This window comes from Salvelinus alpinus, chromosome 3 (assembly GCF_045679555.1).
Source record: "Salvelinus alpinus chromosome 3, SLU_Salpinus.1, whole genome shotgun sequence".
Lineage (NCBI taxonomy): Eukaryota > Metazoa > Chordata > Actinopteri > Salmoniformes > Salmonidae > Salvelinus > Salvelinus alpinus.
This window is the reverse complement of record NC_092088.1, coordinates 44402364-44416504: the sequence shown is the minus strand read 5'-3', so window position 1 is coordinate 44416504 and position 14141 is coordinate 44402364. Positions and strand designations below refer to the sequence as shown.

Genomic DNA, 14141 nt, shown 5'->3' with positions numbered 1-14141 from the left:
TGCTTACTTACGCATTTTAGTAATTTTATGGTTGTAAATAGCAGTTCTTCTCTGTTTTTAACACAAAAAGAGGTATACAGGAGTGTGTATTTAATGATTGCCTTAAGTACACAAGTTAAAAAAAAATGTGGGGGTTGATCTAACTACAGAACAGATACTGGATGGAGGAAATAGGTTTGGACTGGGAGCTAGTATGTGGAAGCAGAGAGAGAGAAAGAGAGAGAGAGGGTCATGGTGTGAGTGGAGGCCTCTGTGTACCTGAGACAGCTTGGTGTTGGAGCCCGGCAGCAGCGGACGGCTGAATTTCTTCTGAGAGCCGATGGCTGCAGGGAAGGGTGGCGCTGAGAACATGGCTGACACCGCGTTGATACGCGTGATCCACGACTGCATCTGCTCTGCATTACTGAGATGGAGGACAAGAGAGTTGAAATCTGGATACTGACTAAGGGCACAATTCTCAGCCCGAGTAAACAAAAAAAAGATATCAATTGAATAAGAGGGACAGTTATCTTCAATTAGGATTTTTTTAAATTCCACTTCCTGAATTGAAATAGAATTGATCCCAACCCTGAAAGAAAGTGTGTATCTAGGACATACCAGACAACTGTGTCCTCCAGGGACACGAAAACATAATGATAATCTGAGCCTGGGGTTCTATGACAGGGGCACTGCCCACTCTGCTCTCAATCACTACTGTTTCGGGGGAATGTAGTACAGCCTTAGTCAGTAAAGCCTTGTAGAAGGCAGAAATAGCCATGTACCAATACAGAGCACAAAATTGGGTCAGATAAATACATTCTTAATTGTATGGAATTAGAGGTGGACTTGGTGGAGATAAGAAATGGGTGGAGATGAGGATGAGGAGACTCACGGTGCTTGGAAGAGGAACACTCTCCAGTCTGCAGTGCGCAGGTAGAAGACGTTGGGCCTCTTGCTGTAGTCTGCTGCCCTCATGGCCAGAGAGTGGTGGATGGACACAGCGTTCTTCAGATCCTCTTCAGACAGCTGCTTTTCTGGACGGTACTCTCCCTACAGACCAATCAGAGAGCAGAATGTTATCACACACGTCCAATCACCGAGTGGGATATACTGTTAGGATGCCGAGAGGGGTGTGGTTTGGTGTACCTTCTGCAGGTAGAGGACCAGTCCCTTCAGCATGACATAAAACGTCTTCCATCCTCTCTTACCTCTGGGCGCTGAAAAACAACCATTGAAAGAAAGTAAATATCCACTCAATATCCCAAATGTGATTTTGAATCGAAATTAGTGAGAATACAGCAATGTTTAGACAGACATGGTCGAATTTATCAACCGTGCGATAAAACAGATATGGTTGACAGGTGACAGGCGAGGGTAGAGGGAACCTACTTTTCTTGCCGTCAGAGTCTGCGTGGACCTTCCGTACCAGGAAGCCGTTCTTATAGATCAGGGCGTCAGGATTCTGGGCCACGCCTAGACCACTGCCGATTCGCTTCATGGTGTGGGAAGCGGAGTCAGTGCGCAAATCGGCCAACTCGGAGAAGGACTTGCGCAACTCCTCCTCATCGCTGTGGACAAGATACAATTCAAATACAAGTTGTAATTCCCCTCGTCGTCAACAAAACACGCTAGTCTCGAACTCTTTTCAATCATCTCCTCCAGTTCAGATCCAGGGCGTATGAATGATCAGTCCTCATAGCTTGGAGGGGAAAATGGCCATATGTCTTAATGCACTCGGTGAGAGCCTCTGGATTTCAGGGTCACTGGCTGTGTCACCCACGCTGAGAGGTAACATCCCATAATGCTCCAGCTGAGCAGCTTACGTGCATCTTACTGGCCAATCAGAGAAATGTTTGCCAAGTTCTCCTGCAAGGCAAACAAACTGAAACCCAGCCATAAGCCCTGACACTGACAACTGATAGAACTCACTTTGACAAGCATGAACATAATGACTATCATACAGTCAATTATCATTCAGATATCTAGAATTCATCTCTTACAGAGAAATGTTTTTTGCTGTAAGAGCAACGATCCACATCGGTATGAGTGGTGAGAGACTCACTGGCTGTTAGGTAACAGGTCCTGGTGTCTCTTTGACTGACTGTGGCAGTTTTAAAGATGCCATTTTCCCGTGAACTGAGGAGTCCGAGTGTTCCGTGATGCTATAAGAGAGAATCCGACGGTACTGACATTTGGGGATGATGGTGTCTCTCACCCACTGAAGACACTGACTGAATACAGATCGGTACACCAGTGAAGCCTTGCAGCTGCTCGCATAAACATTCATTAATGTATGAGCTTTAAATTGCTGTTTGTCAGAGGGGGTGTGCTGCTGTGTCACACTGTACTGTCCACCTCCTCTGTCTCTGCTAGACACACTCAGATATATAAATAGAGGCACACACACACACTCTGGATCTGTAAGATTCAATCATCCACTGTCACAGAAGTAACATACCTGTGGACACACACACACACACACACACACACACACACACACACACACACACACACACACACACACACACACACACACACACACACACACACACACACACACACACACACACACACACACACACACACACACAGAGAGAGAGAGAGTCTGCTCGTCCTTCTGGTGTGACCCTCCCCAGGATCTGTGTCTTAAAAGAACTCTCCATCTCTCTCAATCAATCTTTCGTTTATCATATCTCTTACAATATCTCCTCAAAGCCATAGGGAACACTTGAAGCCGGCTGGTGGAATGCATTATGATTCAAATATCCTGCATTGCAAGACCTGTCATAAGCACGCATGACCCACTAATAATGTCATAGAATCATCTCATAATGTTTCTGACTAAATACCAGTCATTATGAGTCAGTCAGTAGAAATATGAATGTATAGAGATGATACAATAAGCCTTACTGTAAGACATAAAAAGGCTTATGAATGCCTATAACATGTTATAGCATTATACCTGCAGGTACAATGTAAAGTGTTACAGGATGTTATCAATTTATCTTTAAAAAGACGACGCATAAACTAAGCGACAAACCACTTGTGTAGCCACTGCTAGATTCATTCTGAAGAGTAAAATAGGCCAGTCAGCACTCAGCACATACCATACACAAAAGCTCTGATCTGTTGCTAAGTAACTGCTGACCTCTCTGAATCCACAAGAGCAAGTGGTGGAGGGAGGGAGAGGGAGACACAGACACAGACACAGACAGACAGAGACAGACAGAGACAGACAGAGACAGACAGAGACAGACAGGAGACAGACAGAGACAGACAGACAGGCAGAAAAACTAGGATAGAGGAGAGAATAGAGAGCAAGGCACATGACGAGCCTTGGGATGTTGGGACCGGGAAAGATTAAAGCAGCGGTGCAGAGTGAAAAGGAACGTGAGAGAAGATGATTTTCCCACTGCTCTCTTTCAGAGGCTGACTGAACCCCCAAAAAGCGGGCGGACGTGCCTGCTTAAGAATTGGAGTGAGACGTCGACCTGTAATTACAGAGAAAGGCAAGTCGGGACCTGTATCCATGGCAACGAAGTCTGGAGAGCTTAAGTCTTAAATAGGGTCTCAGGGCATCACAAAGGCTAGGTCCAGAATAGCAACCATTGGCACACACACAGTCTGGCAAATGCTACAGGGGCACAGTTGGTAGTTGATTCTGTAAGGGGGATATTGCTTGTAGACTGATTACAAGTAGATTTATATCTAATTCCATTTTCTGATATGCTGATTTTGTAACGTTATGAAAATGTATCCAAACCTGAGATTAATCATTATTCAGGAAACCTGAACAGCAGTTTGGATTAAATAAGGCAAGTGCAAGCAAATAAAGTCTAACATATGCCCAACATAAACATGATTCGTACACTGTAAAAACATTTTTTAAAACCTAGTTGTTTCAACTACTTATTATTAAGTAACTGGTTCCACAGACTTTTTTTGTTTGTTTACTCAACTTTTCAGTTCAAGTGTTACCTGAACAAAACAAAAACATACTTGGCCCAAAAATTCTGTTAACTTAAAATGATGTGTTTGCTCAACTTGTCACATTCATTTAACTAGAAGTTATTATTTGGGAATCTTACTTAAAAAAAGGCTGTGGAACATTGTATGCTTTTAACATACAATGTTTTCAACCTACATATTTGACACACATGATCATTTTTGTGCATGTTCTTTTATACAGTAATTATTATTCAACATGTCCTCACCTGGGATTTGAATTCACAACCTCGTGGTTCATGGCATTCTGATCTTCCTGCTACGCCACCTTGTCTGTGTTAAATGTCAGTTAATCTGACTATTCTCTTATCATTTATTTGAATGATTTATTTCAACAATTTTTTGTTTTTCTGTATGGTTGTTTAATGTTGGTGGGGCATATTACTCTGTTTAAAATGTCACTCCTTAACCACTATAATAAATAAAATGGTTTTTCTCCTCGAGTGTACTTTTAACAAAGCTGAGATTTACTTTGAAGTGCCAAATGTAGCAATACGGGTCAAATCAGTCATTGACACAGACATGGTGTTGTAGCAGGAAAATTGGAATGCCATGAACCAAGAGGTTAGGAGTTCAAATCCCAGGTGAGGACATGTTTAATAACATACTACTTCCACAGACTTTTTTATGTAAAATGCCCAAATAATAATTTCTAGTTCAATGAACATATGAGACAATTTGAACAAACATACATTTTAGGTTGACTGAATTTTTGTGCCCCACTTTATTTGTATTTTTTCCCTTTCAGGTAACACTTTGACCGTAATGTTGAGTAAACAAACAAAAAAGGCTGTGGAACCTGTTACTTAATAATAATTAGTTGAAACAAATTTTTAATTTTTTTTTGCAAAGTACACTTACATGGTCCACTGGAGCTTCTCGTTTCTGATAGAGTTGTACAAGGCCTAGAAAAAAAAAGACCAGACAAAACAGACGTCACACATATGAAAACGTGTGTGCGTGCATGTGCTCGCTGAATGTGTAATGAGTGTGGTGGGATTTTTGGTCATCCTGGTATCATGTCTGACAACAATCAATAGAGCTCCTGAATAAACCAGTTCACATTGATCTTATTAGTCACACTGATCGCAACACAAGTCTGCTGCTTCGACCAAATTAAACCACATAAATTTACCCTGCATTTTCCAAGCTGTGCCTTCTTCTTGCGGGCCTGTGGGTGGTTCTGTCCATCCTGGGACCTTCCCAGCAGGTCAGGGAAGGACAAGGGTTTGAGGGAACGAGAGCGGGGGGCGCGGGGGTAGCGGAAGGGATCCATCACCCTGAAGTCCCGCCGAACACGCACAGAGCAAAGAGAGCGGGAGCGATTTCGCCCATCTGAATGGATGCTGTTTACACCAATCATGACGATGGACCAATGAAAGCAGGGTCCAGAGGGTAAGAGTTTGTGGAGGGAGGGATAAAGCGAGATTGGTCGAAGGGTCTACGGATTCTGTATATGGCCTCTTTCAAAGCGTAACACCAAAACGTACAGGATTCAGTTGAAGATAGGAGAGAGAGAGAGGGAGAGAGAGAGAATACGACACAAAGAAGTGGCTGTAAATAGAGAGGTCACTCTTCAGACAGACAGAGAGGCAGACAGTCACTGTCACTGGTGGCTGACAACAGGGGTCTGTATGTCTTACTAACAGCGCTTCACTGTTCTTTTGAGGAAACTACTGAGGAGGTTAACATGGGCTTCAAGCCCTCCGAGGGGACTCCAGTTCCTGCATAATGGATCCTTATGCATTCATTATGCATGTATGGCGAAACAGTGGTGTGCAACTGCAAATCCTTTAGCACCATTCCGTGTCAAGTCCATGAAGGTGGAAGTCTTTCTGGAAGGATGTCATGCAGTTGACAACATGTTACGCAAGAGCTGGTGCATACATCCAGTTCCACCATACATACAGTTCCACCATACATACAGTTCCAATGATACCCAAGAGAGTCACACACACACACCCCTACGCACTTACACACTCACAGGTGAACAACAACCCAGTTAGAGGCTGAAGGATGACTAAGACGATTGTAACAACCAGAAACAAGCAATTGAGTTCACATACACATCGGTCAGTGCGCACACACACACACACACTCCCAACACAGAGGAGTGCAGGCGGAGGGAGACAATTCCACCCACTCACTCACAGGCACCGCTGTCGAGGAGAACCCTCAAACTGACGCCTTGTCACGTCCTCTGGGACCCAACAACATGTATCCAAGGCTTGACATAACAGCTGTTGTGTCCAAGGTTGCAGAATACAGATGTGGGAGAGAGGCAGGTGGACAGGCAAGTGGAGCTAGGACTATCCTGTTGCTGTCTAATAATGACAGTTTGGTGGCATGAGGATGAGGGACTGAACAGGTCCCCTCTCTCTCCTGCTCTTTTTGTCCTCTCCGTTCCTGGATCCTCTCCTCTTCACAGTTTTGTCTTCAAACTTGTAAATGGTTTCCCACACATCCACTTATTTCGCCTCCGTATGTGTCAGTCTCTTATTTCCCTCAGAAAATCCCTCTATATGCGAGCCGGGACAGAAAATATCTTCTGCACTTCGCACTCCTTTTTCCTTCGTTTATCTCACTCTTTTCAATGTTGTTCTATTTTCCTGTGTGCTGCAGATGAAAAAGCAGACAGAATCGCAGTGACAAAAGAAAGCTGATGATTAGGACCGAGAGCTCCCTCTCTCCTCACTCACTCTCTCTCTCTCCTCTCTTTTCTTGCTCACCCCCCCCCCCAGTCTCTCTCTCTCTATGCGCATTTCTCTCCAGCTGAGCAACAAATCCCAGTCCATGTTTCTGTTCAGATCCCTCCCTCCTTGAAGTGTCAATCATTTGCCTACATATCACCGTTTTCTTAAAATGCAGACTTTCTCACACTCCATTTCCACCAGTCTAACAGTGTAATAGAAAGGAATGCTCAGTCTACAGTGCCTAGTGAAAGTCTACAGACCCCTTACAAAAACGGAATAATTTTTACTGCCGATTTACACAAACTACTCCACATTCCCCGACGGTGACAAGCATACACATAACATGATGCTGCCACCACAATACTTGAAAATACAGAGAGTTTCACTCTGTGTTGTATTGGATTTGACCCAAACCTGAAGTTTTTTATGTATTTATTTGCCGTGTTGTCTTGACTGCAAACAGAATATATGATTCTGAGTTTTTTTTCTCCATCTTTTCACTTTGTTATACAGGCCAGTAATGTGGAGTGATTGTAATGTTATTAATCCTCTGTATTTTCAAGTATTGTAGTGGAAGCATCATGTTATGGGTACTACACACATTTTAATGCCAAAGACACACCAAAATGGCTTCCAAGAGGGTTTGTTGAGTGATCCTGAACGGTCCAGTCTGCTTGAAAATCAGAGACAAGGTTTGACTATTGCTGTTCATTAAGGATTTCCTAGCCAAATTTAATGAGCTTGAGCAATTTTGACAAAATCAATAGATACAGTGCATTCGAAAAGTATTCAGACCCCCTTGACTTTTTCCACATTTTATTACATTGCAGCCTTATTCTAACATGATTCAATTGTTATTTTCCTCAAATTGACACACAATACCCCATAATGACAAAGCAAAAACAGGCTTTTAGTAATCTTAGAAAATGTATATCAAAAAATACCTAAATATCACATTTACATAAGTATTCAGACCCTTTACTCAGTACTTTGTTGAAGCATCTTTGGTAGAGATTATAGCCTCGAGTATGACGCTACAAGCTTGGCACAGATGTATTTGGGGAGTTTCTCCCATTCTTCTCTGCAGATCCTCAAGCTCTGTCAGGTTGGATGGGGAGCGTCGCCTCACAGCTATTTTCAGGTCTCTCCAGAGATGTTTGATCGGGTTCAAGTCCAGCCTCTGGCTGGGCCACTCAATGAAATTCAGAGACTTGTCCCGAAGCCACTCCTGCATTGTATTGGCTGTGTGCTAAGGGTCCTGAGCTCTCTGGAGCAGGTTTTCATCAAGGATCTCTCTGTATCTTTTCTCCGTTCATTTTTTCCTCGATCCTGACTAGTCCTCCAGTCCCTACCGCTGTAAAACATTTCCACAGCATGATCCAATGTAATCCCTTTTTAGATCAAATTTGAAGACAGTGCAACAGGTGTGTAGACTTTCACTTGGCAATGTAGGCAGTGGTATAAAGTACTTCAGTAAAAATACTACAATACTACAAAAATACTACCTACTACAAGTAGGTTTTTACCAGAGATATGGACTCGAGTTACATGACTTGGACTTGAGTCACAAATATGACTTGCAACTCGACTTTGACTTGAACACCAATAACTCGTGACTTAACTTGGACTTGAGCCTTTTGACTCGACCTGACTTGATACCCTCCCCAAGCCCAAATATTAAAAATGATGCTATTAAAATTAGTGTGCAGCGCATCAACTCTTCATTTAACGGATTACAGTTTGAATTGGACAGCAGCCAATCAAATTGTGCCAGCTGAGAAAAAGTTGTGCGTGGCAGTGCAGAGGAATGTCGGCGGGTGAATTCAGATGGAGCCCTTGGAAAGATGATACCCAAAATTATTATTTTCGGATATAAAGACGGCACTGTATCAACAAAAAACGGATTGCAACTTGCAAAACATGTGGGAAGAAAATTACAGACGGAGGCGCAACAATTTCCAACTTCGTTCGATATTTGAAGCTGCACAAAGAACGGTAAGTCGTGGCTAATATAGCCGACAGCTACATCATTTATATCTTTGCTAGTGTAGCATGTAGGTTAACGTAACGTTAAATCAATGAGCCTCCACACGGTCAGTTAGTGCGGGAACGTGATCATTGCACCCAAGATTGAGCTACAACTGGCTAGGCAGTTGGTAGCCTAAATCCTGCCTGATGTTACTGCTGTTCCTAAAACCATTGACATAAGTTAGCCTACTGTAACCACACAGAGAGATAGTGTGTGTGTGTGTTAAGGTTGGACGATTGTGTACAAGCCTGCATCACCTGATTGCGCTCCATAGCGATCACTATTGGGGGGGGTGTCTTTCTCATGGCTACCCATGTATTTCCATGGAAATTTAACATTTCTTTGGAAAGTAATAAATATATAGATATTTTTAAAAGCATTCATGATTTGCGTAAATGTAATATGCTAACTTACTCTTGTTAAAAATATGAAATGGTATTACATTTGGTGAAGAGCACATTAATGACTTGTTTAGGACTTGAAACTTGACTTGATACCTGTCGGTCTTGACTTGAGACTTGACTCGGACTTGCCTGTCTTGATTTGGGACTTGACTTGGGACTTGAGTGCCAAGACTTTAGACTTACTTGTGACTTGTAAAACAATGACTTGGTCCCACCTCTAGTTTTTACTATGTTTTATTTTTGACAACTTTTACTTCACTACACATCCCTGGGAATCCCTACTGCCTCTGATCTGGCGGACTCATTAAACACAAATGCTTAATTTGTAAATTAAGTCTGCGTGTTGTAGTGGGCGATCTGTAAAAAAAAACATTTGTGCTGTCCGGTTTAAGCAATTTGAAATTATTTATACTTTTACTTTTGATACTTAAGTATATTTTTGCAATTACATTTACTTTCGATACCTAAGTATATTTAAAACCAAATACTTAGACTTTTACTCAAGTAGTATTTAACTGGGTGACTTCACTTTTACTTGAGTCATTTTCTATTAAGCTATCTTTACTTTTACTCAAGTATGAACGTTTGTTACATTTTCCACCACTGACTGTAGGTAGACGTATGACACAATGATGCCTTTAAAATACAGTAATTCATAGTCTGCATTACAGATAATTCTACTAAGTTGTGGCCTGAGATGTTAGGCTGTACAAAATAGGACAGAAAATAAATCACCTATGGGATGAGCAATGTATAGAACATAATGTAATACCATTGCTAAACAAATATATATACAGTTGAAGTCAGAAGTTTACATACACCTTAGCCAAATACATTTAAACTCTGTTTTTCACAATTCCTGACATTTAATCCTTGTAAAAATGCCCTGTCTTAGGTCAGTTAGGATCACCAGTTTATTTTAAGAATGTGAAATGTCAGAATAGTAGAGAGAATGATTTTTTTCAGCTTTTATTTCTTTCATTACATTCCCAGTGGGTCTGAAGTTTACATACACTCAATTAGTATTTGGTAGCATTGCCTTTAAATTGTATAACTTTGGTCAAACGTTTCAGGTAGCCTTCCACAAGCTTCCCACAAAAAGTTGGGTGAATTTTGGCCCATTCCTCCTGACAGTGTCACGATCGTGTGGAGGAGAAACGGACCAAAACGCAGCATGAGGAAAATAAGCCATCTTCTTTTAATAAATGAACGAAGATGAACATGAAACGAAAACACTATACAAACAAACAAAAAACAACAAATGATCGTGACGCTAAATAACGCAAGTGCACAGACAAGCAACAAACGTTAAACAAGACAACTACCCACAAAAGCCTACTGCCTATGGCTACCTTAAATATGGCTCCCAATCAGAGACAAATGAATGACAGCTGTCTCTGATTGAGACCCAATCCAGGCAGCCATAGACATAACTAGACAACCTCACAATTATCTATCCCATACACAATACAACACCCATAGACTAAACAAAACACACACAACATACAATGCCCACCCCAACTCACGCCCTGACCAACTAAACATAATCAAAATAACATAAAAATAGGTCAGGAACGTGACATAACCCCCCCCTCAAGGTGCGTACTCCGAACGCACCACCAAAAGTCTAGGGGAGGGTCTGGGTGGGCATCTGTCCACGGTGGTGGCTCAGGCTGAGGGCGAGGTCCCCACCCCACCATAATCAATCCCCGCTTCTTTATCCCCCTCACAATGCCCACCCTCCAAATAACCCCACCTAAATTAAGGGGCATCATCAGGATAAGGAGCAGCACCGGAATGAGGGGCAACACCGGAATGAGGGGCAACACCAGAATGAGGGGCAACACCAGAATGAGGGGCAACACCAGAATGACTGGCGGATCCTGGCTGGCTGGCTCTGGACGCTCTTGGCTCGCTGACGGCTCTGGACGGTCATGGCTCGCTGACGGCTCTGGACGGTCATGGCTCGCTGACGGCTCTGGACGGTCATGGCTCGCTGACGGCTCTGGACGGTCATGGCTCGCTGACGGCTCTGGACGGTCATGGCTCGCTGACGGCTCTGGACGGTCATGGCTCGCTGACGGCTCTGGACGGTCATGGCTGGCTGAAGGCTCTGGCTGATCCGGTCTGGCGGAAGGCTCTGGCTGATCCGGTCTGGCGGAAGGCTCTTGGCGGAAGGCTCTGGCTGATCCGGTCTGGCGGAAGGCTCTGGCTGATCCGGTCTGGCGGAAGGCTCTGGCTGATCCGGTCTGGCGGAAGGCTCTGGCTGATCCGGTCTGGCGGAAGGCTCTAGCGGCTCCTGTCTGGCGGACGGCTCTAGCGGCTCCTGTCTGGCGGACGGCTCTGTAGGCTCATGGCAGACGGGCGGCTTTGCAGGCTCATGGCAGACGGGCGGCTTTGCAGGCTCATGGCAGACGGACAGTTCAGACGGCGTATGGCAGACGGGCAGTTCAGGCGCCGCTGGGCAGACGGGCAGTTCAGGCGCCGCTGGGCAGACGGGCAGTTCAGGCGCCGCTGGGCAGACGGGCAGTTCAGGCGCCGCTGGGCAGACGGGCAGTTCAGACGCCGCTGGGCAGACGGGCAGTTCAGGCGCCGCTGGGCAGACGGGCAGTTCAGGCGCCGCTGGGCAGACGGGCAGTTCAGGCGCCGCTGGGCAGACGGCAGACTCTGGCCGGCTGAGACGCACTATAGGCCTGGTGCGTGGTACCGGAACTGGAGGTACCGGGCTAAGGACACGCACCTCAGGGCGAGTGCGGGGAGAAGGAACAGTGCGTCCAGGGCTCTGGAGACGCACAGGAGGCTTGGTGCGTGGTGCCGGAACTGGAGGCACTGGGCTGGAGACACGCACCATAGGGAGAGTGCGTGGAAGAGGAACAGGGCTCTGGAGATGCACTGGAAGCCTGGTGCGTGGTGTAGGCACTGGTGGTACTGGACTGGGGTGGGAAGGTGGCGCCGGATATACCGGACCGTGAAGGAGGACACGTGCTCTTGAGCACCGAGCCTCCCCAACCTTACCAGGTTGAATGGTCCCCGTAGCCCTGCCAGTGCGGCGAGGTGGAATAGCCCGCACTGGGCTATGCAGGCGAACCGGGGACACCACCTGTAAGGCTGGTGCCATGTACACCGGCCCGAGGAGACGTACTGGAGGCCAGATACGTTGGGCCGGCTTCATGGCATCCGGCTCGATGCCCAACCTAGCCCTCCCAGTGCGGCAAGGTGGAATAGCCCGCACTGGGCTAAGCACGCGTACTGGGGACACCGTGCGCTTTACCGCATAACACGGTGTCTGACCAGTACGACGCCCTCTTACTCCACGGTAAGCCCGGGGAGTTGGCTCAGGTATCCAACCCGGCTTCGCCACACTCCCCTTTAGCCCCCCCCCAAGAAATGTTTGGGTGAGCCTCTCGGGCTTCCAGCCTCTCTTACGTGCTGCCTCCTCATACCAGCGCTCCTGGGCTGTGGCTGCCTTCTTCTCCTCCCTCAAGCGGCGATTCACACCAACCTTAGCCCAGGGTCCTTCTCCATTGAAAATTTGCTCCCAACTCCATTCCTCTTCTCTCCATTGTTTTAGTTCCTTTTCTCCTTCCTCAATCCGCTTGGTCCTGTTGTGGTGGGTAGTTCTGTCACGATCGTGTGGAGGAGAGACGGACCAAAACGCAGCATGAGGAAAATAAGCCATCTTCTTTTAATAAATGAACGAAGATGAACATGAAACGAAAACACTATACAAACAAACAAAAAACAACAAATGATCGTGACGCTAAATAACGCAAGTGCACAGACAAGCAACAAACGTTAAACAAGACAACTACCCACAAAAGCCTACTGCCTATGGCTACCTTAAATATGGCTCCCAATCAGAGACAAATGAATGACAGCTGTCTCTGATTGAGACCCAATCCAGGCAGCCATAGACATAACTAGACAACCTCACAATTATCTATCCCATACACAATACAACACCCATAGACTAAACAAAACACACACAACATACACTGCCCACCCCAACTCACGCCCTGACCAACTAAACATAATCAAAATAACATAAAAATAGGTCAGGAACGTGACAGACAGAGCTGGTGTAACTGGGTCAGGTTTGTAGGCCTCCTTGCTCGCACACGCTTTTTCAGTTCTGCCCACAAACTTTCTATAGGATTGAGGTCAGGACTTTGTGATGGCCACTACAATACCTTGACTTTGATGTCCTTAAGCCATTTTGCCACAACTTTGGAAGTATGCTTGGGGTCAATTGTCCATTTGGAAGACCCATTTGCGACTAAGCTTTAACTTCCTGACTGATGTCTTTTTTTGTTGCTTCAATATATCCACATCATTTTCTTTCCTCATGATGCCATCTATTTTGTGAAGTGCACCAGTCCCTCCGGGAGCAAAGTACCCACACCCACAACATGATGCTGCCACCCCCGTCCTTCACAGTTGGGGTGCTGTTCTTCGGCTTGCAAGTCTCCCCCTTTTTCCTCCAAATATAACGATGGTCATTATGGCCAAACAGATCGATTTATGTTTCATCAGACCAGAGGACATTTCTCCAAGAAGTACGATCTTTGTCACCATGTGCAGTTGCAAACCGTAGTCTGGCTTTTTTATGGTGGTTTTGGAATCAGTGGCTTCTTCCTTGCTGAGCGGCCTTTCAGGTTATGTCGATATAAGACTAGTTTTACTGTGGCTATAGATACTTTTGTACCCGTTTCCTCCAGCATCTTCACGAGGTCCTTTGCTGTTGTTCTGAGATTGATTTGCACTTTTCGCACCAAAGTACGTTCATCTCTAGGAGACAGACATTGTCTCCTTCCTGAGCAGTATGACGGCTGCGTGGTCCAATGGTGTTTATACTTGCGCACTATTGTTTGTACAGATGAACGTGGTACCTTCAGGCGTTTGGAAATTGCGCCCAAGGATGAACCAGACTTGTAGAGGTCTACAATTATTAGGTCTTGGCTGATTTCTTTTGATTTTCCCATGATGTCAAGCAAAGAGGCACTTAGTTTGAAGGTAGGCCTTGAAATACAT

General features: G+C 45.1%; 1 protein-coding gene across 3 annotated transcripts in view; it reads right to left on the bottom strand.

The window, feature by feature from the left end:
• LOC139570779 (PH and SEC7 domain-containing protein 1-like) overlaps nucleotides 1-14141 on the bottom strand; it is a 66592-nt gene that overhangs the window by 4321 nt on the left and 48130 nt on the right. For 2 of the 3 annotated variants that reach the window (XM_071392931.1, XM_071392932.1), the window contains 5 exons: nucleotides 4846-4889; nucleotides 1369-1547; nucleotides 1126-1196; nucleotides 872-1029; nucleotides 259-403 (listed from right to left, as the gene is read on the bottom strand). In XM_071392931.1, the coding sequence (XP_071249032.1) occupies nucleotides 259-403; nucleotides 872-1029; nucleotides 1126-1196; nucleotides 1369-1547; nucleotides 4846-4889 (597 nt within the window). Of the gene's footprint in view, nucleotides 1-258; nucleotides 404-871; nucleotides 1030-1125; nucleotides 1197-1368; nucleotides 1548-4845; nucleotides 4890-5119; nucleotides 6694-14141 lie in introns of those variants that run through there. The other variant, XM_071392933.1, reaches the window with a different exon arrangement.